Below are 22,750 nucleotides of genomic sequence, written 5' to 3' on the forward strand. Positions count from 1 at the left end.
TTCAAAAATTAAATCTGGAATTAGGAGTCTAATGATGACCATGAAATTATTATAGAATCCCGATAGTGTGGAAACAGGCCCTTTGGCTCAACATGCCCACACCGACCCTCCGAAAGTGTCCCACCCAAACCCATTCTCCATTATTCTACATTTAACCCTGACTAATGTACCTAACCTACATATCTTGGTAAAAGCCCATTTGGTTCACTAGTGTCATTTAGGGAAGGAAACTTCCATCCTTACCTGGTCTGGCCTACGTGACTCCAGACCCAGAGCAATGTGGTCGACTCTCAACTGCCTTCTGAGCAATTGGGGATGGGAATAAATGCTGGTCTAGCTTGTTACTTGCTATTTGTCAGCCCCAAGCCTGGATACTGTCCTGATCTTATTGCATTTAGACATGGACTGCGTCAGTATCGGAGGAGCTGTGAATGGTGCTGGAAATTGTGCAATCATTGGTGAACATTCCCATTTCTGACCTTATGATGGAGGGAAGGTCATTGATGAAGCAGCTGAAGATGGTTGGGTCTAGGACACTACCTGAGAAACTTCTGCAGAGATGTCCTGGAGCTGAGAAGTGAGCATTGCTGGCGAGGCTTTGGTTCCCCATTGCTAATTCTGTGTGTTTCTTGGCCATTACATAGTGTGGGACTAGAGTCACATGTAGACCAGATAAGGACAACAGATTTGCTTCCCTGAAGGATATTTGTGAACCTTGCAGGTTTTTATAACACCCTTTTGTGATTGGACTCATTGAGATTAACTAATTGAATTTGAATTCTACCAGTTACCATGCTGGGTTTTGAACCCATGCATGAACCTAGGCCTCTGGATTTTCTCATCCAGTGACATAGCCATGATACCATCATCCCCTTCATTCTGAACATTGTCCAATGGCTTGACTGTTTCATCCAGTCTCCTTCAATTGAAATAAGTATTGAGGGAGTGTCTGCACTTCAAAAGGTACCTCATTGGCTGGAAGGCCCTGAGGTTGTGAAAGTCACTATATAAATGCAAATTCTTAGTTTTTATTCTCATTGTGAGAATAAAAGTTACCTGAAAATTCCAAGGAACAGTTAGAAACTAAACTATAAATCAATATAGGACTGCAGGAAAAACTGAAAACATCTTGCTTATTAACTTACACACACGATGGTTTATTTTCAGACTGCATAAACCGACATTCTCCTTCAAGACAGTAACTCATCAACTCCTTTGGACATTTAGTGAAGTGTCCTGTCTGGGGAATTTCTGTAAGAGAGGCTGAACAGTAAAAGAAATACATTTGGATTAATTTTATTAGTTCAAGCTCACAGAGATCATTCTGATTAACTTGAACTTTGACTAGAGTCATAGAGCTCTCCAGCACTCAAACAGACCCTTTGGTCCAACCCGTCCATGCCGACCAGATATCTCAACCCAATCTAGTACCACCTGCCAGCTCTTGGCCCATATCCCTCCAAACCCTTCCTATTCATATACCCATCCAGATGCCTTTTAAATGTTGCAATTATACCAGCCTCCACCACATCCTCTGGCAGCTCATTCCATACACGCACCACCGTGTGTGTGAAAAGTTACCCCTTAGGTCTTTTTAAAATCTTTCCCCTCTCACCCTAAACCTATGCCTTCTAGTTCTGGACTCCCCAACCCCAGGGAAAAGACTTGTCTATTTACCCTATTCATGCCCCCATCATTTTGTAAACCTCTATAAGGTCACCCCTTAGCCTCTGGTGTTCCGGGGAAAATAGCCCCATCCTATTCAGCCTCTCCCTATGGCTCAAATCCTCCAACAACCCTGTACATCCTTTCTGAACTCATTCAAGTTTCACAACATCCTTCCTATAGCAGGGAGACCAGAACTGCATGCAGTATTCCAAAAGTGGCCTAACCAATGCACTGTACAACCACAACACCACCTCCCAACTACAATACTCAATGCACTGACCAATGAAGGCAAGCATACAAAACACCTCCTTCATTACTCTGTCTACCTGGGACTCCAATTTCAAAGAGCTATGCACCTGCACCCCAAGGAACTGGGAAGTGTACTGGAAATTTCAACAGCAAAAAAAATGCTAAAAAGCTGACTTTAAGCGGCTCTTTTTATTAATCTCACAATTACTCTTCAATGCTAGAAGTTAAAATTTTGCTGAGTATAAATTTTATTCCAATGAGTTGCATGTCTATCTTCCCGCAAGGGCATCATCTAACAATTTAAGCCAGTCCCTTTCAGGAGAGAGACTAAAAGGTAAAGTTGCCATAATCCTACTGGATTAAAAAGTGAGGTCTGCAGATGCTGGAGATCAGAGCTGAAAATGTGTTGCTGGTTAAAGCGCAGCAGGTCAGGCAGCATTCTGTTCCTTGCATAATCCTACTGGACCATTGTCTCCATTAGAGAGAGGTGCCAAATAGTGGTTTAACCTGAGGGGCACCGTGCCTCAGCTGAGGGGAGGGATTGAGAAGGAGAGCCCCTTCATGGGAATTCCAGCCGGTGTGAGAATTGAACTCACGTTATTGGCATCACATGACACTACAAACCAGACATCTAGCCAACTGAGCTACATTAGAAAACAGTTCAACCCAGGTCAACTTGAAGTTATCTCGGGACTGTGACTTAAAAGAAATTCTGGTATTTACATATTAATCAATCAAAACCTGCATCCCCATTCTAAGTGATTAAAGACTTGACAGCAATTTCGGTTTGTTCAGTCCAATGCATCAGTTGTACGACCCTTTGATCCCTTACGATAAATTCTGTGTCCTATGATCTGACCAAGTAACTACCTGACAAAGGAGCAGTCCTCTGAAGGCTTGTATTTCCAAATACACCTGGTGTCATGTGATTTTTAACTCTGGTCAACAGACAAGGATAGGAGAAGATTTGTTCCTCTCTTCCAAAAAAGGAGGCTGATGTTAGGTTTTTGGCTCATTTTAAATCAGAGACTGATAGGTATTTGTTGGCCAAAGGCATTGAGGGACATGAAACAAAGAGAGGCATCAGAGTTAGAACTCAGATCAACCACAGTCTTAATGAGTGATAGAACAGCCGGGAGGGTGGAGTGGGGTGGGTGGGGGGATGCATGTCCACCTCCTGTCCCTTTGTTCCTAACTTTTGGTGCCTAGATGTCAAGACGTGATGGTCAGTGATTGTACAAAATTGCTGCTAACACTTGAATTATTATTGTGTGGATCAGGGATATTGGTGCTGGGTTTGGCTGCTTTTCTGTTTTTATGGGACCTTGGGTGAGGCCACCCCTGGAGTATTGTGTGCAGTTCTGGTCTCCTTATCTGAGGAAGGATGTTCTGGTGATGGAGGGAGTGCAGCGAAGGTTTCCCAGACGGATCCCTGGGATGGCAGGACTGATGCATGAAGAGAGACTGGATCAGTTCAGACTATATTGACTGGAGTTGAGGAGAATGTGGGGGAGAGGATCTTACAGAGACTTATAAAATTGTAACAGGACTAGACAGGGTTAACACAGGAAGGTTTTGGTGAAGACCAGGGAGTGCAGAGCCAGGAGTCACAATCTAAGGGTACAGGGTAGGACGTTTGGAAATGAGATGAAAGAAACGTCTTCACCCAGGGAGTGGGGATTCTCGGTCACTGAAAGTGGTTAAGGCCAAAACATTGAATGCCTTGAGAAGGAGTTTGATACAGTTCTCAGGGTGAAAGGGGATTAAGGGTATGGGGGAGAAGGCAGGAACAGGGGACTGAGATGGATGATCAGTCAGGACCACACTGAATGGTGCAGTATGCTCGAAGGGCCGAACGGCCTACTGCTGCTCCAAGTTTCTGTTTCTATGAATTTTCTAATTATTTATTCACAATATTTGTAAAACCACATTCCAAAAGATCTTTTGATTTGAATATTATACAAAGTGCAAGTTGCACAGGGGTGCCTGCCTACTGTTAGTATACACAGTGCTCACTCCAATTGGGCTAAGAGCCCAGCATTCACTGTTTCCTGCTCCTCACTGGACTGTGGCCTTTCCTCATTGTGCCTCGGTGGAGGATGCTCCAGGCTTTGGGAACTCCTTCAGATTCTATCCACTCAAGGATAGATTACCTGTTTGTGTCCCGAACGCTCTCGGTCAGATCCACCGACGTCAAGCCGGTGTTCTTCTCTGACCACTGCCTCCTACTGGCCGACTGTCACCTACAGGACGAGCAGCGGGTGGGTAAGGGAACGTGGAAGCTGAACACAAAGCTGTTGACCCCGGGAAACATTGAGGAGATCAAGAGGGACTACGCAGGTTGGAGAACCGTGAAGCCCCTCTTTGAGTCCCCAGCGGACTTGTGGGAAACAGTAAAAGGGAACATCAAGAGGTTCTTCATCCTCAACGGTGTTCAGGAGGCCTGAGAGAGGCGGGAAAAACTGTCCCAGCTCCAGGAAAGTATGCAGAACCTGCTCCTGCTGCAGACGATGGGGGTCGATGTCATGGAGGACCTCAAGGAGTTGAAGGGCCAGCAAGCCTCGCTCTTTGCCTCAGAGGCCTCCAAGATAATCTTCCGGTCCAGGGTCCGCTTGGTGGAGCAGGACGAGACGTGCTCACGTTTCTTCTTCCAGAAGGTGCACAAAGAGAACTCTGTGCTCAGCAGCCTGAAGGAAGAAGACGGCTCGGTAACGTCATCTCAGGCTGACGTCATGAGGATCAGTAAATCCTTCTATGCCAGTCTGTATGACACAAAGCTGACCGACAGCGCTGCCTCCCAGTCATTCTGGAAGAACAGGGGGCCCGCGCAGTCATTTGGGCTCTGCTGACACCTCAGCTAAAAATGTAATCGTACAGACCTGTAAATAGGAATGATTACTCTGTTTCGGTATGCAAAGAAATGGAATGTTTAGATATGTATGGCATGTCCAACTGTACAGATCATCAAATTATTTATGAATAAAGTATATTTTTGAAATAAAAAAGTGAGCAAGGACAACAGCTCGCACTGAAAATCCGGCAATCCGAGCCAGGTCAAAACAGAGCGAGTTTCAGCAAATTGATCATCATTAAACTCAATCTATTATCCACCACAGACTCGTTCAGTCCCTTTTACTGAGTAGTCATTTCATTTGAGTGTTCACAGACTCTTTCATGTGCAAATCAAAATTTTATCAAAAATTAGATTAAAGGATGAAATTGATCAAACTTGCACATGACCTGTGCTATGTAACCTGTTTCATCGCTAAAGGATTCTTTGTGAAGAGTAGGCCGGGTAAAGTAAATTCCTCTGTCACATAGCTGGCATGCTTACCAATTGACAATAGGAGGGGTCCCACACACACTGCTGACTCTTTCTTTCTCAGTTGACAAGTTAATCTAGTTTCAGCCACACCCACAATAACTTCTTAATGTCACCACATTTGTTTGCTTGAACAATGTCCAGTAATAACAGCCAAAACAAAATAATTAGCTTTTACACAAAGCCATGGCAAAACCCGCAATCCTCAACAACTTCCAGAAGACCAAATCCAGCTGCGTTGTTTGGTGCTACACCCAAAATATTTTAAATCTCTGTAGCACCTTGTGAATTCTCTCACAGTCAGTCAATGGAAGTACATTCTTCCAGTTAAAATGCAAATGTGGTTCAGTTCAGCCTCACTCAAGATGGAGGAAGGGTCACTGGGCCCGAAACGTTAACTCTGCTTCTCTCTCTCTCCACAGATGCTGTCAGACTTGCTGAGTTTCTCCAGCAGTTTGTTTCTTTCACTGAGGATAGGTCGGTTTTTTTTTAGAAATTCACGTGATATTGACAAAACTATTTCCTCATCACACAATGTATGCACTGGTTCAGACTGCTGATACTGAAAGAAAAAACATCCTGGGAGCTACTGTTGATCTGATTCTGGGGATATCTGTCTAAATGCTGGAGCTACAGGAGGCTAGGAACCTGTGGTGAGTTACCCTGCTGACTGCCCAAAGCCAGCTCACCATCTACAAGTAAAAGTGAGGATAGTGATGGAATATGCCCCACTTACCTGGTTGGGTGTGGCTCAGCCCACTTGATTGTCACCATAGAGACAAACATCTACTCCCTCTACCACCAAAACACAGTGGCTGCACTGTGTGCCATCTACATGATGTGCTATAGCAACATACCAAGGCTCCTCAGACAGCACCTTCCAAACCCATGACTACTTCCATCTAGAAAGACAAGATACATGGGAACACAACCCCCTGCAAGTTCCCCTCCGAGCCCCTCACCATCCTGATATGGAAATATATCGGCTGTTCCTTCACTGTCACTGGGTCAACATCCTGGAATTCCCTCCCTAAGGACATTGTGGGTCCACAGCACATGGACTGCAGCGGTTCAAGGTGGCAGCTCACCCCCACCTTCTCAAGGGGGCAACTAGGGACAGGTAATAAATGGACCTAGCCAAGCAATATAATAATTTATTAGTTTTTTTTAGAAAGAGAGATGTTGGTGTAATCTTGCTCTCCATAATAACAGGGTGTCATGTTCATAAATATTTTTACACAATACTGGTTCCTCACTAACACAGATTATTGGGTCATCACCTCTTTGGGTGTGTGGGAATGTTTCTGTGCTCTCATTGACTGCTGGGTTTCCTGCATCACCACAGTGACCTCACAGAAACCAAGGGCTTTCATCCCTTTTCATAATTCAATGATAATGGAGCTCAACAGTCAAACTCCTGGAATTGGATCGTGCTGTCTTCCAGAATATGGGGAGGGGGAAGAGTTAAAGATTTGGATGGATAACAACAGTAAATTCTGCAGCAAACTATTCCCAGATTCAACTCTGTTAAAGTTCCTTTCCAAAAAAGAGAAAGGCTATGAGGTACCATATCATAGGCAGCCCCCAATCACTGACTCCACAGCTTATTCACCACGATTCGTTTCAACTTATGATGACAAGCACACCGCTACATTCTGTGATCACAACCCCCCAGCTGCCAGGATGGGTACAGCTCCAGCAACACTCCACAAGCTCGAGGAGAAAACAGCCCACTCGATTGGCCCATCCACTCCCTCCATCACTAAAGCTCAGTAGCAGCAACGTGTACTCTCTATACAGTGTGTTGTAACCCAGCAGAGATCATTGAATAGTAACCGAGAACTGTGGCTGATTTTCCGTCCCCATCTCTCAATGTAGGCACAAGTACCAATTTAAACTTATGGTAGACTCATCTTTTATCCAGGCAGAAGTGGGTACTGCAGATGCTGGAGATTAGAGTCAAAATTAGAGCGGTGTTGGAAAAGCACAGCAGGTCAGGCAGCATCCGAGGAGCAGGAAAAAAGAAATCAACGTTTCAGGCAGGAGCCCTTCATCAGGAATTCCGCCCTTCAAGCCTGTTCTTCCATTCAGTACAATCACCCAACTCAGTCCTGTTTCCATTTCTCTCCCTACCTTAAAACTATCAAATATATCTGTCTCTTTCTTGAACATATTCAATGGTCTGGCCTCTGCAGCTGCCTTTGGTTCACTACACTGTGCATGAAAAAAAATCTTTCCTCATCTCGATCCAAAATGGTCAGCCCTGTATCCTGTGACTGTGTCTCTGGTTCTAGACTCCCCAACCAGGGAAACATCCTCCCTGCATCTAGTCTGTCCCGCCTTGTTCTAACTTCATATGTTCAATTAGATCCCCTCATATCCTTCTAAACTCCAGTGACTGTCAGCCCAGTCAAACCAATCTCTCCTGTGGACAGTCCTGCCATCCCTGCTTAGTGAACCGTAATCTTTCTTAGGTAGGGAGACCACAACTTCACACAATTCTCCAGGAATGGTCTCACCAAGACCCTGTATGACTGCAGTAAGACATCCCTACTTCCAAACTTCCATCCTCTTGCCATGAAGATCGATACATCATTCACCTTCCTAACTGTGTGCTGCACCTGCCTGTCTACCTTCATTGACTGGTGTACAAGGATTCTGAATTAGTGGTGCTGGAAGAGCACAGCAGTTCAGGCAGCATCCAAGATGCAGCGAAATCGACGTTTTGGGCAAAAGCCCTTCATCAGGAATAAAGGCAGAGAGCCTGAAGCGTGGAAAGATAAGCGAGAGGAGGGTGGGGGTGGGGAGAAAGTAGCATAGAGTACAATGGGTGAGTGGGGGAGGGGATGAAGGTGATAGGTCAGGGAGGAGGGTGGAGTGGATAGGTGGAAAAGAAGATAGGCAGGTAGGACAAGTCCGGACAAGTCATGGGGACAGTGCTGAGCTGGAAGTTTGGAACTAGGGTGAGGTGGGGGAAGGGGAAATGAGGAAACTGTTGAAGTCCACATTGATGTACAAGGATACCCAGATCCCATTGCACATCCACACTTCCTATTATGTCACCACTTAAATAATAACCCTTCTCTCTGTTACTTACACTGGAGTCTATCAGTTCACATTTAGCCACGCCTTACTGCACCTGCCACATGTTGTGCACTTGCTCACCTTTTCTGTATTACCTTGGCTCCTCCTGATAATGCCACCCTGTTTGGATCATTTACAAACCAGGTGTGTTGCATCTGGTTCTCTCTCATCCAGGTCATTTATGCGATAGTGTGAATATCCGGGGACTGATTACTGATCCTTGTGGTACCCCACAGAAGTCGGACAGTATTCACGTTTACTGTCAGAGACTCTATATGGGTAGCTTTTAGTTACAATCGGTGAAAATTGATGACTGCACTGTTTCGTCAGAAATGCCTGTGCTATGCTGTAACTATTCATGAATAAATATTGTTTTATGGACGGTCATAAAATTGTAAAGTTATTTATTATGATTGAATCTTTGCATCAGCTTACAACTTCCACCTTTATAAACACCATTCTGCAATCTGATGCTGACTGCTTGCCCGGAACTGAAAGCTTGACAGAATAAGTGTGGTTTACTCCAAGGCAGGGAGGTTACACCAAACCTCTTCAAACAAGAGGCTTCGCCACAGCAGAGGCGTGGTATCCAATTTCACCATCACCTGCCACCAGGAGACAATGTCAAGGCTGTTGAGAGGGTGTGGTGCTGATTAACTGGGATGGTACAGGGAACATCTAGTGATGCTGGGATTGTCCTTGTTAGCACTCAGAATACTCAGGGGAGATTTAATAGGTTTGTTCACAATTATTCAAGGTAGAGAGAGTCTATTTCTACCGGGAGATGGGTCAGTTACTGGAGGACACAGGTTTAAGATTTCAAAGCAAAATACTGTAAGATGCTGTAAATCTGAAACAAAAACAAAACTTACTGGATAAACTCAGCAGGTCTGGCAGCATCTGTGGAGACACAAACAGAGCTAAAGTTGTGAGTACATTCTGACTCTTCCTCAGATTTAAGGTAATTGACAAGAAAAAGGAAGTTGAGGTGAGTTTTTTCACACCGCGAGTTACGCAGAGCTGCAGGACTGACTGAAGGCACAGATGGAGGCAGCAAAGGGCATGAAGCAAGTAGCCCATTGGAGTACAGCTGCAGTTCTGGGCACCACTCTTTAGGAAGAGAGAGAAGTCATCGGAGAGGGTTCAGAAAAGATTCACATAAATGCTCCCTGTGTGAGGGTCTTCAGTGACATGGGCAGATGAGGAACTGAGACTTTGCCCTTGAGAGGAGAAGGGCAGGGAAGATAAGAGAGAAGAGAAATAAAAAGAGAAGAGTAGAGAGAGAAGATTTGATTGGAGGGTTGCAAATCATAAGGAGTCTGGAGGGAGTACAGAAGGAGAACCTGACCCCAGTCAGCAAGGGGATCGAGAACAAGAGGGCACAGACTTAAGATGAGGAGAGGATAAGAGAGAATGAAGGGATAGGGGCAGACAGAGAGAGAAAGAAAGAGAGAAAGAAAAGAAAAAGTGGATGAAAGAGCAAGAGAAATTCAGCTTTGTGTTCAGTGAAACTAATTACAGACATGAAAAGACAAATCACTGAAGTGTTTGCAATAGTTAATCAGTAATGTTGACAGTCTCTCCGATCAGGGAGGTAAAAACAATGACTGCAGATGCTGGAAACTAGATTCTGGATCAGTGGTGCTGGAAGAGCACAGCAGTTCAGGCAGCATCCAAAGTGCAGCGAAATCGACGTTTCGGGCAAAAGCCCTTCATTGGCTTGATGGTTAGGGTGTGGGTGCCAACTGTGTGAGATCATTCTGTGTACTGGCTGTGGTAGTTCGAGGTGTCCCTGCCTCCTCATCTTACTCCATGTTCCTGGAGTATTACCCTTAAGCTACACATAATCTAAAACTAGGGGGGTTGCATTTAAGGTGAGAGGGAGGAAGTTCAAAGGAGACATGAGGGACAAATTTTTATTTTACCCTGAGAGTGGTAGGAATCTGGAACCTGCTGCCAGGGGTGGTGGTGGAGGCAGATACAATCAGAGTGTTTAAGGGAGTTTTAGATAAACACATGAATAGGCAAGAAATGAGTGGGATATGGACCAAGGGCAGGCAGGAGGGATTAGTTTAATTTGGGCATCATGTTCGGCACAACATCATGTGTTGTATAGTTCTTCGTTCTATGTTCCATAACTGATTGTCTCTCTCTAATGGACAGAAATGGTGATGATCCTTCATGGCCCAAGGCTCTATATCATTCTCAACTTGTGTTCATGTTAATTTAAATCTCAACTAAACACTTAGCATCCAAATCTTGTGCTCAGACAAGTTGATGAGAATCTGATCAGTTTGAACATACATGGCAGTGGGCAGGGTACTCTCCTCTGACTCAGGAGGTCATCAGTTCCAGTCTCACATTAGTGACACAGGCAGTAAATCCAGGCGAACCCTCCTAGTGCCATACTGACAGAGTGCTGCATGGTTATAGGTGCTGCTGCTCAGATCATCCAGAAAGTCATGGTCTGGTCTCACCTCCAATCTCCAGGGCAGTTTTCCCTGACTCAACACTTTTTTGGAACATCAGGTCCATCTGTGAATTTGCAGGATGTTCAGTGAGAGACGATCTGATCAGGGTCACCATTATCCCACAGAATGGCTTTGATGGGCCACATTTCAATGTCACAACACAGTGAACAAATGGCTCAGTCCCTACTTAAGAGGTTCCCAACAAAACCAGTTATATTGTGCACGCAATGTAGGAATCTAAGGTGTAAACTGACCAGTGAAGGTCGATGTGTGGTAGACTGTAGTGGAACACTTCAACCCCAGGGCATCAATGTGGACTTCACCAGTTTCCTCATTTCCCCTTCCCCCACCTCACCCCAGTTCCAACCTTCCAGCTCAGCACTGTCCCCATGACTTGTCCTACCTGCCTATCTCCCTTCCCACCTATCCACTCCACCCTCATCCCTGACCTATCACCTCCATCCCCACCCCCACTCTCCTATTGTACTCTATGCTACTTTCTCCCCACCCCCACCCCCTCTCATTTATCTCTCCACCCTGGAGACTCCCTGCCTCTATTTCTGATGAAGGGTTTTTGCCTGAAATGTCGATTTTCCTGCTCCTCGGATGCTGCCTGACCTGCTGTGCTTTTCCAGCAACACTCTAATCCCGACTCTGGTTTCCAGCATCTGCAGTCATTGTTCTTACCACGCAGTGGAGAGGCCCTGACCGATTTCTGAACTGGGACCTCAAGGGGAGGGAGCCTGTTTGACTGTTCAATTTCAAAAGGTGAATTTAAGGCCGGGTGACGGAAGGTCAACTCTGAAATGCAGCTCCAGATGAACAGATAACAAACATATATCTACGGATTGGAAACACACCAGGACGGGGAGGTTAGGTATCAATCCATCAAAAATGCATGGAATCCAACAAAAATATGTGTGAGAACTAGGCCTGGAGGGCTCCCATTACGTTAACATGGACTTGTGTATACATGGTGTCATTAAACATTAACTCATGACCTTAACTGTGCCAGTTCCTAAGTTCAGAATTCCGTTTATACAATGCTAGTGGATCTAGATCACCATGATATAGTTAAGCAGTGCAGATGGTTCGCGCTTTCTTGAGAGGAGTGCATTGGTTCATATTAATGTCTAATAAATTGTGATACTTTGAAGTTTAAGTTTCAAGAAAGTTGTAGATTTTGTCTTCTCCTAAACCAGACCTCTTCTCCTCAGACCTAACTGAGATATAGAATCCGGTCAGTGTGGAAACAGGCCCTTTGGCCCAGCAAGTCAACACCTAACCCCACCCCCACCCCCCACCCCCAAAACAGTAACCCACCCAGACCCATTCCCCTCCCTTATGTATACCCCTGACTAATGCACCTAACATACACACCCCTGAACACTACGGGCAATTTAGCACGGCCAATTCACCTGACCTGCACATCTTTGGACTGTGGGAGGAACCCCCCCACCCCAGACACGGGGAGAACGTATAAACTCCACACAGATAGTCGCCCGAGGCTGGAATTGAACCCAGGTGCCTGGTGCTGTGAGGCAGCAGTGCTAATCACTGAGTCACCGTGCAAAGCACGCAGAAACACAGAATTGTTTGAGCACACAAGGAGGCCATTCAGCCCATTGTGCCTGCACTCACTCATCAAATGAGCATCACTACCCAGTGCCAATGTCCCCATACAACTGCAGACTATTTCTATCCAAATCCAAGTCCAATCTCCTCCTTGTACCTGGCCCAAACAGGCAGTTAATTCCAGACCCAAACTACTTGCTGTGTGAAGAGGTTTTTTTCCCTCATGTCACCTCTGCTTTGTTTGCACATCCCTTTAAATCTGTGCCTCTCTCGTTCTTATTCTTCTTAGGAGCAGGAATAGAATGGAAGCAGTTGTCGGGGATGGGTGCGTGGGGAGTGGGGCGGGGGGAGTAGGGGTGCCGGGTTAAGTGATGAATTATAATTCAACATGGTCTCCAACCCTCTGACTGACTTCATCACCCCTCCTCAGCTTCACCGGCCACATCAAGGTGCAAGCTTCATCAGCTCGAGTTTACAAAAGAATAAGGGAGTGAAAAAAAAAGGCTTTTACAAAAGCATCAGTGTCCCTCCAGTGTGAGCCAGGGCAGCCTCTGATCTCCTGGGAGATAAATTAGCACAACAGCAGAAAATGATGATCAGTGACCACACTCAGCCCCCTGTGAACTGGGGGACAGACCGAACACAGGGGTCGACCCACTTAAAAAAAGAATGAAAGTCACTTATGAAGCTGTTGAAAATTAATTAAAATTGTAAACGATTCATAGGAGCCTCAGAGCAACTACAAAGCAACAGAAGAGTTCAAATAACATTTTAAACACAAGAACAAAGTTTTCCGTGTACTTTGTAGTCTATCTTTGGCGTCTGAACTCCAGGGTGATGACTGCAACTATAAAATCATTCTGAAAACGCATATTACTTTTAAAACTGTGTTGACAGAGCTCAGGAGACAAGTTAAAATGTATTCCAAGATCTTGGACTGCTCGACGGGATGGAAGATGAGGAAAAGCAGAAGTGGATTTTCTAGTCGAGGTTTTACAGATCAGGAGGAGTGCATTCTCCCCATTGCCCTCACACTAGCCCCTGAGATGAGGCAGGAGAGAGAAGGCGCCATCAAACTCAGTTTTATATATCCCCGCTCTCTTTCCCAGACATTCTCAATTATTTTCCCATTTTATCACCACTTAACCACATCTGGAAGATTTAGAAAGCAGACATTTTGTGCAAATTACTGAAAGTAACAATACAACAAGGACCTACATTTACGTAGCACCTTTAAAGTAACAAAATGTCTCAAGATGTTTCACAGCAGCACAATAACACAAAATATGACATCAAAACATTTTTTTTAAGATTAGATTACTTACAGTGTGGAAACAGGCGGCCCAACAAGTCCACACCGACCCGCCGAAGCGCAACCCACCCATACCCCTACATTTACCCCTTACCTAACACTACGGACAATTTAGCATGGCCAATTCACCTGACCCGCACATCTTTGGACTGTGGGAGGAAACTGGAGCACCCGGAGGAAACCCACGCAGACACGGGGAGAACGTGCAAACTCCACACAGTCGCCTGAGTCGGGAATTGAACCCGGGTCTCAGGCGCTGTGAGGCAGCAGTGCTAACCACTGTGCCACCATGCCGCCCACATTTAAGGATTACAAATGCAAAACATGACAAAGGTTGTAAACATGCAATAAAAGACAGATATATCAGAGAAACTCAGGGAGTTTGGCAGTATATGTGGAGAGAGAAATGGGAATAATGTTTCAGGTCAAAGACTTTTCATTGCCAACCCTTCAGTGTTGCTGGGTAAAGATCATGGAATTCCCGAATGGCATTGTGGGCCAATCTACAGCAGATAAGAAATAAGAACATTTGGCCTCTCAAAATGTTCAAAAGGATCATGGCTGATCCAACATTTCTCAAAACCACCTCCCTGCTCTTTCCCCATAAACCTTATTCCCCGACTGATGGAGAACGTCCTTCTCTCAGCCCTAAATATACACAAGGATTCTGCCCCCACAATCCCTGTGCTTCAAGGAGGCAATTCACCACATTCTTCTCAAGGGGCAACTAGGGACAGGCAATAAATGCTGGGCCCAGCCAGTGACACCCATAACCCCAGCATCAAAAAATAAATAATCCCCATTCTCCCGGAATTGCTGCGTCAGTTTAAGATTGGGATTGAGCAGATACAGAGCTCTCCTCTGGAGGCTGATCCAAGTGGGGTGCAGGGGGAGGTGGGAAGGGGGTACTCAGCTGGACCCACAGGTCATACCCATACTTGGAATTGGGATTGTGACCGGAGGTTTCTGAATTGCTCATGCAAAGCCAGCAGGTTTATGTACCAACACACTCACAGGGAAACCACTGATTCTGACAATCTCGGAATGAATATTAATAAATAACTTGTTGCAGATAGAGAGAAGAGAGCTGCTCCAAGTCCATTCTCCAGAAACAGGCCAGGCTGGAGTTTCTGATCCACTGGAGTCTCCTTCCAATCCTTTCTCTCTGTTTTACCAACTTCTCCTTAAAGTCTACTCAACTCAACCTAAGCTCCACATTCTCCCAACACTGAGTAAAGATGCTTGTTCTGAATTCCTTACTGCTTTCATTAATGACCATCTTATTTTTAATAACTGAATTTAACACATTCACTTATTGCCTATCGGTAACTGACTGGGCCTGGAGTGAAGAGTTGCTGTGGGTCTGGAGTCACACGTAGGCCAGACCAGGTAAGGTTGTAAATTTCTTTCCCTAAAGTACATTAGTGAACCACATGGGTTGTTCCGATGCTCTTAATTCCAAAGCTTTATTGAGCTTAAATTCTACCATCTGCCATGGTGTGACTCAATCCCAGGTCCCCAGAACATTATCTGGGGTCTCTGGAATAACAGCCCAGCGATAATACCACTAGGTCATCACCTCCCCTAATTCAGTGGTCCTCATTATAGCCTGAAGGAAATCTTGTGGCACAATGGGTAGACTCTCTACCTCAGATGCTCCAGGTTCAAATTCCACTCCAGGACCTGATGGTTAATAATATCTTCACTACATAGCCAAGCAGGAAGGGTATCCGCCAGTGAATGTTTCCAATTACCCCTTAGGGAGGCAGTAAGAAGGAAAGAGTCTATTGCTCAGAAGGCAGTGGAAAACCACCCCTACAATTTCCCAAGAAATATTGGGGACCAGTGGCTGGAGGTTCATGGTCATCAGAGCTGTGTTAGGGTGTGATACCTGAAGGGGGAGGGGGGGAATGGGGGGAGGCAGGGGGAGGGCTTAGAGAAAGAAAAGAAATTCCCTCCCTAAGGGCATTGTGGGTCTACCTACAGCACATGGACTGCAGCGGGTCAAGAAGGCAGCTCACCCCCACCTTCTCAATGGGGCAACTAGGGACGGGGGCAATAGATGCTGACCCAGCCAGCGACCCCCACATTCTACTAATGAATAAAAGAAAAATAGGAGAAAGATTCTGTCTTCATCACAGAAAGGGAATGTTTTCTCTGTGTCAGTCTCACTGAATCCCATCACCTAAAAGGTCAATTATTTAAGAAAGAATTACAAGACAGCAATTCTCAAGATTATTGTAATTCCAAAAAAGATTTGGCAGGAGATTTCACAAAATGGTTTCGTTTTCTGTGTGTTCGATCTAATTGACGTCAGTGCTGTAATCAGGATGTTTCTGATTTCAGTTTTAAAAATCAACTGAACCAGGTTAGGATTTTCCACACCAAAGACAACTTTGCAGTCATCTCAAATGTGCAATGGAGAAAAATATTGCATTCTTATAGCACCTTTCACATCTTCAGATCACTCCACAGTGCTGCTAACAGGAAGGTTGGAGCTGGAGGAGGCCATTTGGCCTTCTACACAGAAGTGAGGGGACTGCCGATCAGAATCGAGATTAGAGTGGTGCTGGAAAAGCACAGCAGGTCAGGCAGTATCCGAGCAGCAAGAAATCGATGTTTCGGGCAAAAGCCCTTCATCAGGAAAGACCATTTGGCCGTCTAGCCTGCTATACAACTCAGCTGGGCTCCTGCCTTATCTGTGCCTTAACTCTATCCACTCATTTTGGTTCCATAACCCTTAATAAACTTGTACAATAAAAACCTATCAATCTCAGTTTTGACTTACATATTTCAATCCCACGCTCCACAGGGTTTTAGGGGACAGAGTTCCTCATTGTGTGAAGAAGTGCTTTCACAATTATTCACAATCGAAGGTTATAGTTTCTCTTGATCTATTCATTAACCCCTTAACTTAGCTTTAGGACCTCATCTCACCTTTAGAACCTCATATCGATATCCCTTTAAGACTTTTGGACTTGAGGGATTTAGGAACATCCTCATGGACTTGTGAGGTCTGTCCATGTCACACACATGAATGCCATAGTTACGCTGAGATTATTTATAGCACAGACTGTGCTTTCATACCTGTGCAGTTCATTTGCCTCCCTGATGCACATAAAGATTTCTCTGCTTCCATTGTAAGGGTAGCATTCACATCAGAAGCTGTTTGATTACACCAGGCCCAACCTAAACAAGTTAAAAACAGTGTTTTAATTTTCAGCTACAAACAAATCTATTTGTTCAGGTAAAACTGCAAGGCAGATCCAGCTGAGAAACAGGCCATTCAGCCTAACTGATGCATTACAGATGTGAATGCTTTGCATGAGGCTCCCCTTCAGTGACCTTGGAATTAATTTTTTTAGGCACCTATCAGCATTATTACCAACACTGTCTATTTCACCTCCAGTTAAATATCCGACACTGTCCCTGATTCAGTTTATCCGCCTCTGAAAACCTATTCACGTTTTAGTTACCTCTAGCCCCAACTATTCTAAAGCACACTTAGCTGCTTTCCCATGCCCAAACCCTTCTAGTTGACAATTACACCACTGTAGTGTCAGGTTATAAGCTCTCCAAGGACTATAAAACAGTGAGAGTTTTATTCTCTCTTCCCATTTACTAACCCATCCTTCTATGCCCTCATCCAGGTCATTTATAAAAATGACAAACAGCAGTGGACCCAAAACAGATCATTATGGTACACCACTAGTAACTGAACTCAGGATGAATATTTCCTATAAGCCACCACACTCTCGTCACCTTTCAGCTGGCCAATTTCTGATCCAAACTGCTAAATCACCCTCAATCCCATGCTTCAGTGTTTGGTTCAATAGCCTATCATGGGGAACCTTATCAAACGCCTCACTGAAATCCATATACACCACATCAACCACTTTCCCCTCAGCCATCTATCTGGTTACTTTCCCAAGGAACTCAATAAAAGGTTTGTGAGGCACGATCTAACCTTCACAAAACCGTGTTGTCTATCCCTAATCAACTTATTGCTTCTAGATGATTATAAATCCAATCTCTTCTAATCCTTTCCAAAAGCCTTTATCCACTACCGAAGAAAGGTTCACTGATCTATTGGCTCCCAGTAAGAGCAAGAACTACCCCCTGTCTCTGCACAAGGAAAGCCAGTTTATTTTTTCCCCTTAGTTATTGTTGTAAGCTATGGCTCCTAACCCTTAAGCCAGAGACATAATAAAGTGTGAACCAGCCACCCTGTGCCTTTGACAAGAAAGTAAAAGCAATTAGCAAAGGCGAATCCAGGAGCAGCATGTCCTGACAAATTATAAAGCAACACCTCAGTGAACCCTGTAAACAGGGAACATTGAACAGCCTTCCCGATCTTTCCCTCTGCCTGGAACACTCATGATTTCCTTCCTATCTATCTGTGTAGGGACTGTTTATAACAGGGTTAGAGTTTTAACTGTTACAGATAGATGTCCTCAGTTCACAATTACTCATCTGTAGATAAATGTTTTGATTTGCAATAAATATCAATTCTTGATCAGTTACAGAAACCTGGCCCACATTTTTCTGTCCACCTGGATTTGAAAGTCAAGTAAATTAGGGAATTCTGCACACTTTTAAAAATCTTTAACTTTCATGATGACTCCACAAACATCAAAATGGGAAATCAAGCCCTACTACACTAGTGCATGACAGCTGACACATAGGAAGCTGGGTGTGGTTGTTGGGGGTCAGTCATCTCAGCTCCAAGACATCTCTGCACAAGTTCCTCAGGGTACTGTCCTAGACCCAACCATCTTCACCTGCTTCATTAATGACCTGCCCTCCATCGTAATGACAGAAGTGGGAATCGGGTAGGACCGAAGGATCTGTTTCTGTGCTGTACATCTCTATGATTGCACAATGTTCAGCACCACTTACAACTCCTCAGACACTGAATCAGTCAGTGTTCAAATGCATCACGATCTGGACAATATCCAGGCTTGGGCTGACAAGTGGCAAGTAACATTGACACCACACAAATGCCAAGTAATGACCATCCCAAACAAAAAATAATCTAACCTTGGCATTCAATGGCATTGCAATCATGGAATCCTCGAATATCAACATTCTGAGGGTTACCATTAACCAGAAACTGAATTGGACTCACCATATAAACACTTCACAACAGCAGGTCAGAGGCTAGGAATACTGTGGCAGGTAACTCACCTTCTGACTCCCCAAAGCCTGTCCACCATCTACAAGGCACAAGTCCGGATTGTGATGGAATACTCCCCACTTGCCTGGATGGGGGCAGCTCCAACAACACTCAAGAAGCTCCACACCATCCAGGACAAAGCAGCCGCTTGATTGGCCCCACATCCACAAACACCCACTCCCTCCACCAGAGGCTCAGTAGCAGCAGTGTGTACCATCTACAAGATGCATTGCAGAAATTCACCAAAGATCCTCAGACAGCATCTTCCAAATCCATGACCACTTTTGTGTAGAAGGACAAGGGCAGCAGATACATGGGAACACCACCACCTGCACATTCCCCTCCAAGCCAGTCACCATCCTGACTTGGAAATATATCGCTGTTCCTTCAGTGTCACTGGGTCAAAATCCTGAAATTCCCTCCCTTAAGGACATTGTGGGTCTTCCCACAGCAGCACAAGGGTGTTCAGACTCAAGTAGGACAGGCGAATCCAGAACTAGAGGGCATAAGTGTAAGTTGAGAAGGGAAAGATTTAAAAGGAACCTAAGGTACAACTTTTTCATGCAAAAGGTGGTGTGTGTATGGAATGAGCTGCCAGAGGACGTGGTGGAGGCTGGTACAATTACAACATTGAAAATGTATCTGGATGGGTATATGAATAGGAAGGGTTTGGAGGGATATTGGCCAAGTGCTGGCAGATGGGGCTAGATTGGGTTGGGATATCTGGTTGGCATGGACAGGTTGGACCGAAGAGTCTGTTTCCGTGCTGTACATCTCCATGACTCTATGACTATGACATACATGACATAGCTTTGCAGAAATATCAAGAGTTTAAAGTGAAAGGGTAGAATCAGGTAATTTCTCAGTTCCTTCACTTTCTTGCTGATGAGTTCATTTTTCTGTCAGTCATAGAACGATGGGCAATTTTCAGACTAGCTTTCAGATTCGGTTTAGAAATGGTTATGAATCCTGATATTTGAAACTTATCAGAGTTTGTCCAAACTACATGAATGTGAGGGATAACAGGAACACTGCATTCAGATCTAAGCTCAGTCTCTTACAAGAAACAACATCCTTGTGAAGTTCTTCAGCAACTAGCCACAGCTTCCAGGGGTATACTACAAAAACATCCATTACCTCAATCCAGAGGCTGTTGCTAGGCAATGGCAGCATAGACCCAGTTGAAATTTTCAAGACTGTGTTCAACAATTAAATCAATAAAACATCCATTATCTCTGTCTAAAACATTTCTGAATACTGCTTTCCAAAATTACTTTTTATTTGTAAACAGTTAATAGACCATAGTCTCTTTTACATGTTGGATTGAAACTGTAAAATTAATCACATGATAAATCCTTTGCAACAGATATATAAATGATAGGGGCAATTAATGAGAAGAGGAGGCACCACATATATCCTCATCCTCAATGATGGAGGATCCCAGAACATCAGTGTATAAATCTAAGGAACTATTTTAAGCCAGAAGTGCTGAGTATGAGAATCATTCCAGCCTTGACCGGGGCTCCCCAGCATCACGGATACCAGTCTTCAGCCAATCCGATGCACTCCGTGTGATAAGAAAGGGCTGAAGGCACTGATACAGCACAGACTATGGGCCTGACAACAATCTGGCAATAATACTGAAGACTTGTGCTCCAGAGCTAACTACGCTGAACCAAGCTGTTCCAGTAAGACCTGGCATTTCAGGACATTGCCCAAAATATGTCCTATATACAAAAAAAACCAACAAATTCATTCTGTCTAATCCCTCTCAATCATTAGCAAAATACACCATGGTATCATCAGAGGGAGTGTGGCACTAACAGAGCTGTGGCCTGTGGATGGGATGTTAAACTGAGATCCCAATGCTCACTCAAATGGATATATCAGATCTATTTGCTATTTACTATTATTCACTCGTGTGATGTGGGCATAGCTGGCCCGTCCCTAGGTGCCCCCTTGAGAAGGTGCGGGTAAGCTGCCTTCTTGAATCGCTACAGTCCATGTGCTGTGGGTTGACCCACAATGCCCTGAGGGAGGGAATTCCGGGATTGTGACCCAGTGACACTGAAGGAACGTTGGTATATTTCCAACTCAGGAGGGTGAGTGGCTTGGAGGGAAACTTGCAGAGGGTGTTCCCTGCTGCCCTTGTCCTGGTCATAGGTTTGGAAGGTGCTGTCTGAGGACCCTTGGTGAATTTCTTACAGTACTGCACAAGCAGCGGAATTCTTGTCAGCATCCTGACTAACATTAATATCTCAGCCGATACCCACTAATAACAGTTGATCTACCTTGCAGGATCTTGTTCTGTGTGGAGTGACTTCTGTGTTTCTTACAACAGTTCAAAAATTCCTTCCTTGGCTGCTAAATGATTGGCCATCCTTAGGTTATCAAGCAATTGTATCAAACATACATCTTTTGCCTCTTTCTAATTTTTAAATCAAGGCAACACCTTACCCAATCATTAGCAATATAGTCACTACAGAACAGAAGGAGGCCATTCAGTCCATCTATCGCAATCTTGTCAAACCTATTTGTCCCCCTCTCTCTCTTCTCCAATTGCTTGCTGTTTTATTTCCCTTGAGGGACCATCAATCTCTCTCCGAAACCAATTGTTTCTGCTTCCACAGGCAGCAAGTTACATGGTCAGTAACTACCTGTTGCAAAGAGAAGAGACAGGAACAGGATGATAGCCCATTGGCACCTCAACGCTGCGATGCCTTTTAATAGGATCATCCAGTGCTGTCCAATGATGGATATAGGTTTGCTTGCTGAACTGGATGGTTCATTTTTCAGACATTTCATCACCATACAAGGTAACATCTTCAGCGAGCCTGCTGGTGTTTCCTGCTTTCTATTTATATGTTTGGGTTTCCTTGGTTTGGTGATGTCATTTCCTGTGGTGATAAACCAAACAGAGACACACACAAGAATTCCTAGAAGCATGGCATTCCAACCGGAACTCTATCAATAACCACATTGACTTGGATCCCATTTACTGCCCCCTGAGAAAAAGAACAGGAAATAAGATCACCATAGGAAATGATGCCACCACAGGAAATGACATCACCAACCCAAGGAAACCCAAACATAAATAGAAATCAGGAAATACCAGCAGTGCTTCGTCCAGAGGCTCACTGAAGATATTACCTAATATGGTGACTAAACATCTGAAAATGAACCCTTCAGCTCAGCAAGCAAACCTACATCCAGAAACTCAACCTGCGCTACAAATCTTCTCAAACCTCGCTAATTGTCCAGTGAACCAGAACTTCCTTTGTAAGTTAGACAGTCATCGAGTCATACATCAAAGAAACAGGCCCTGCAGTCCAAGAAATTCATACCCACCATAATCCAAAAACTAAACTAGTCTCACCTGCCAGCTCTTGGCCTATATCCAAACCAAACCTTTCCTATTCACTTATCCAAATATCTTTTAAACGTTGTAATCATACCCTCATCTACCATTTTCTCTTGAACTTCATTCCACACATGACCAATCTCTGTGTAAACAAGTTGCCCCTCATACACGTTATAAATCTTTCCCATTTCACCGTAAAAAATTATCCTTAGTTTTAACTCCCCCACCCCAGGAAAGAGACCCTTGTCATGCACCTTATCCATGCCCTTCATGATTTTGTAAACCTGTAGAAGGTCACTCCTCAACCTCCAATGCTTCAGTGAAAAATGTCCCGCTTATTGCGTCTATTCTTATATCTCAAACTGTCCATTCTCGGCAACATCCTGGTAAATCTTTTCAGAACCCTTTCCAGATTGATAATACCCTTCTCACAACAAGATGACACCAGACCTGGACACAGTGTTCCAGAAGAGGCCTCATCAAAGTCTTGTACAACATCAACATGACGCTGCAAATTCTATTCTCAAAGCTC

At 44.6% G+C, this 22,750-nt stretch overlaps 1 protein-coding gene across 3 annotated transcripts in view; it reads right to left on the reverse strand.

The window, feature by feature from the left end:
• LOC132833381 (probetacellulin-like) overlaps nt 1-22,750 on the reverse strand; it is a 43,164-nt gene that overhangs the window by 13,559 nt on the left and 6,855 nt on the right. For 2 of the 3 annotated variants that reach the window (XM_060851606.1, XM_060851607.1), the window contains exons 2-3: nt 16,769-16,870; nt 1,146-1,263 (exon numbers count right to left, since the gene is read on the reverse strand). In XM_060851606.1, coding sequence (XP_060707589.1) covers nt 1,146-1,263; nt 16,769-16,870 — 220 coding nt within the window. The remainder of the gene's footprint in view (nt 1-1,145; nt 1,264-16,768; nt 16,871-22,750) is intronic. The other variant, XM_060851608.1, reaches the window with a different exon arrangement.

Source organism: Hemiscyllium ocellatum, chromosome 36, assembly GCF_020745735.1.
Source record: "Hemiscyllium ocellatum isolate sHemOce1 chromosome 36, sHemOce1.pat.X.cur, whole genome shotgun sequence".
Lineage (NCBI taxonomy): Eukaryota > Metazoa > Chordata > Chondrichthyes > Orectolobiformes > Hemiscylliidae > Hemiscyllium > Hemiscyllium ocellatum.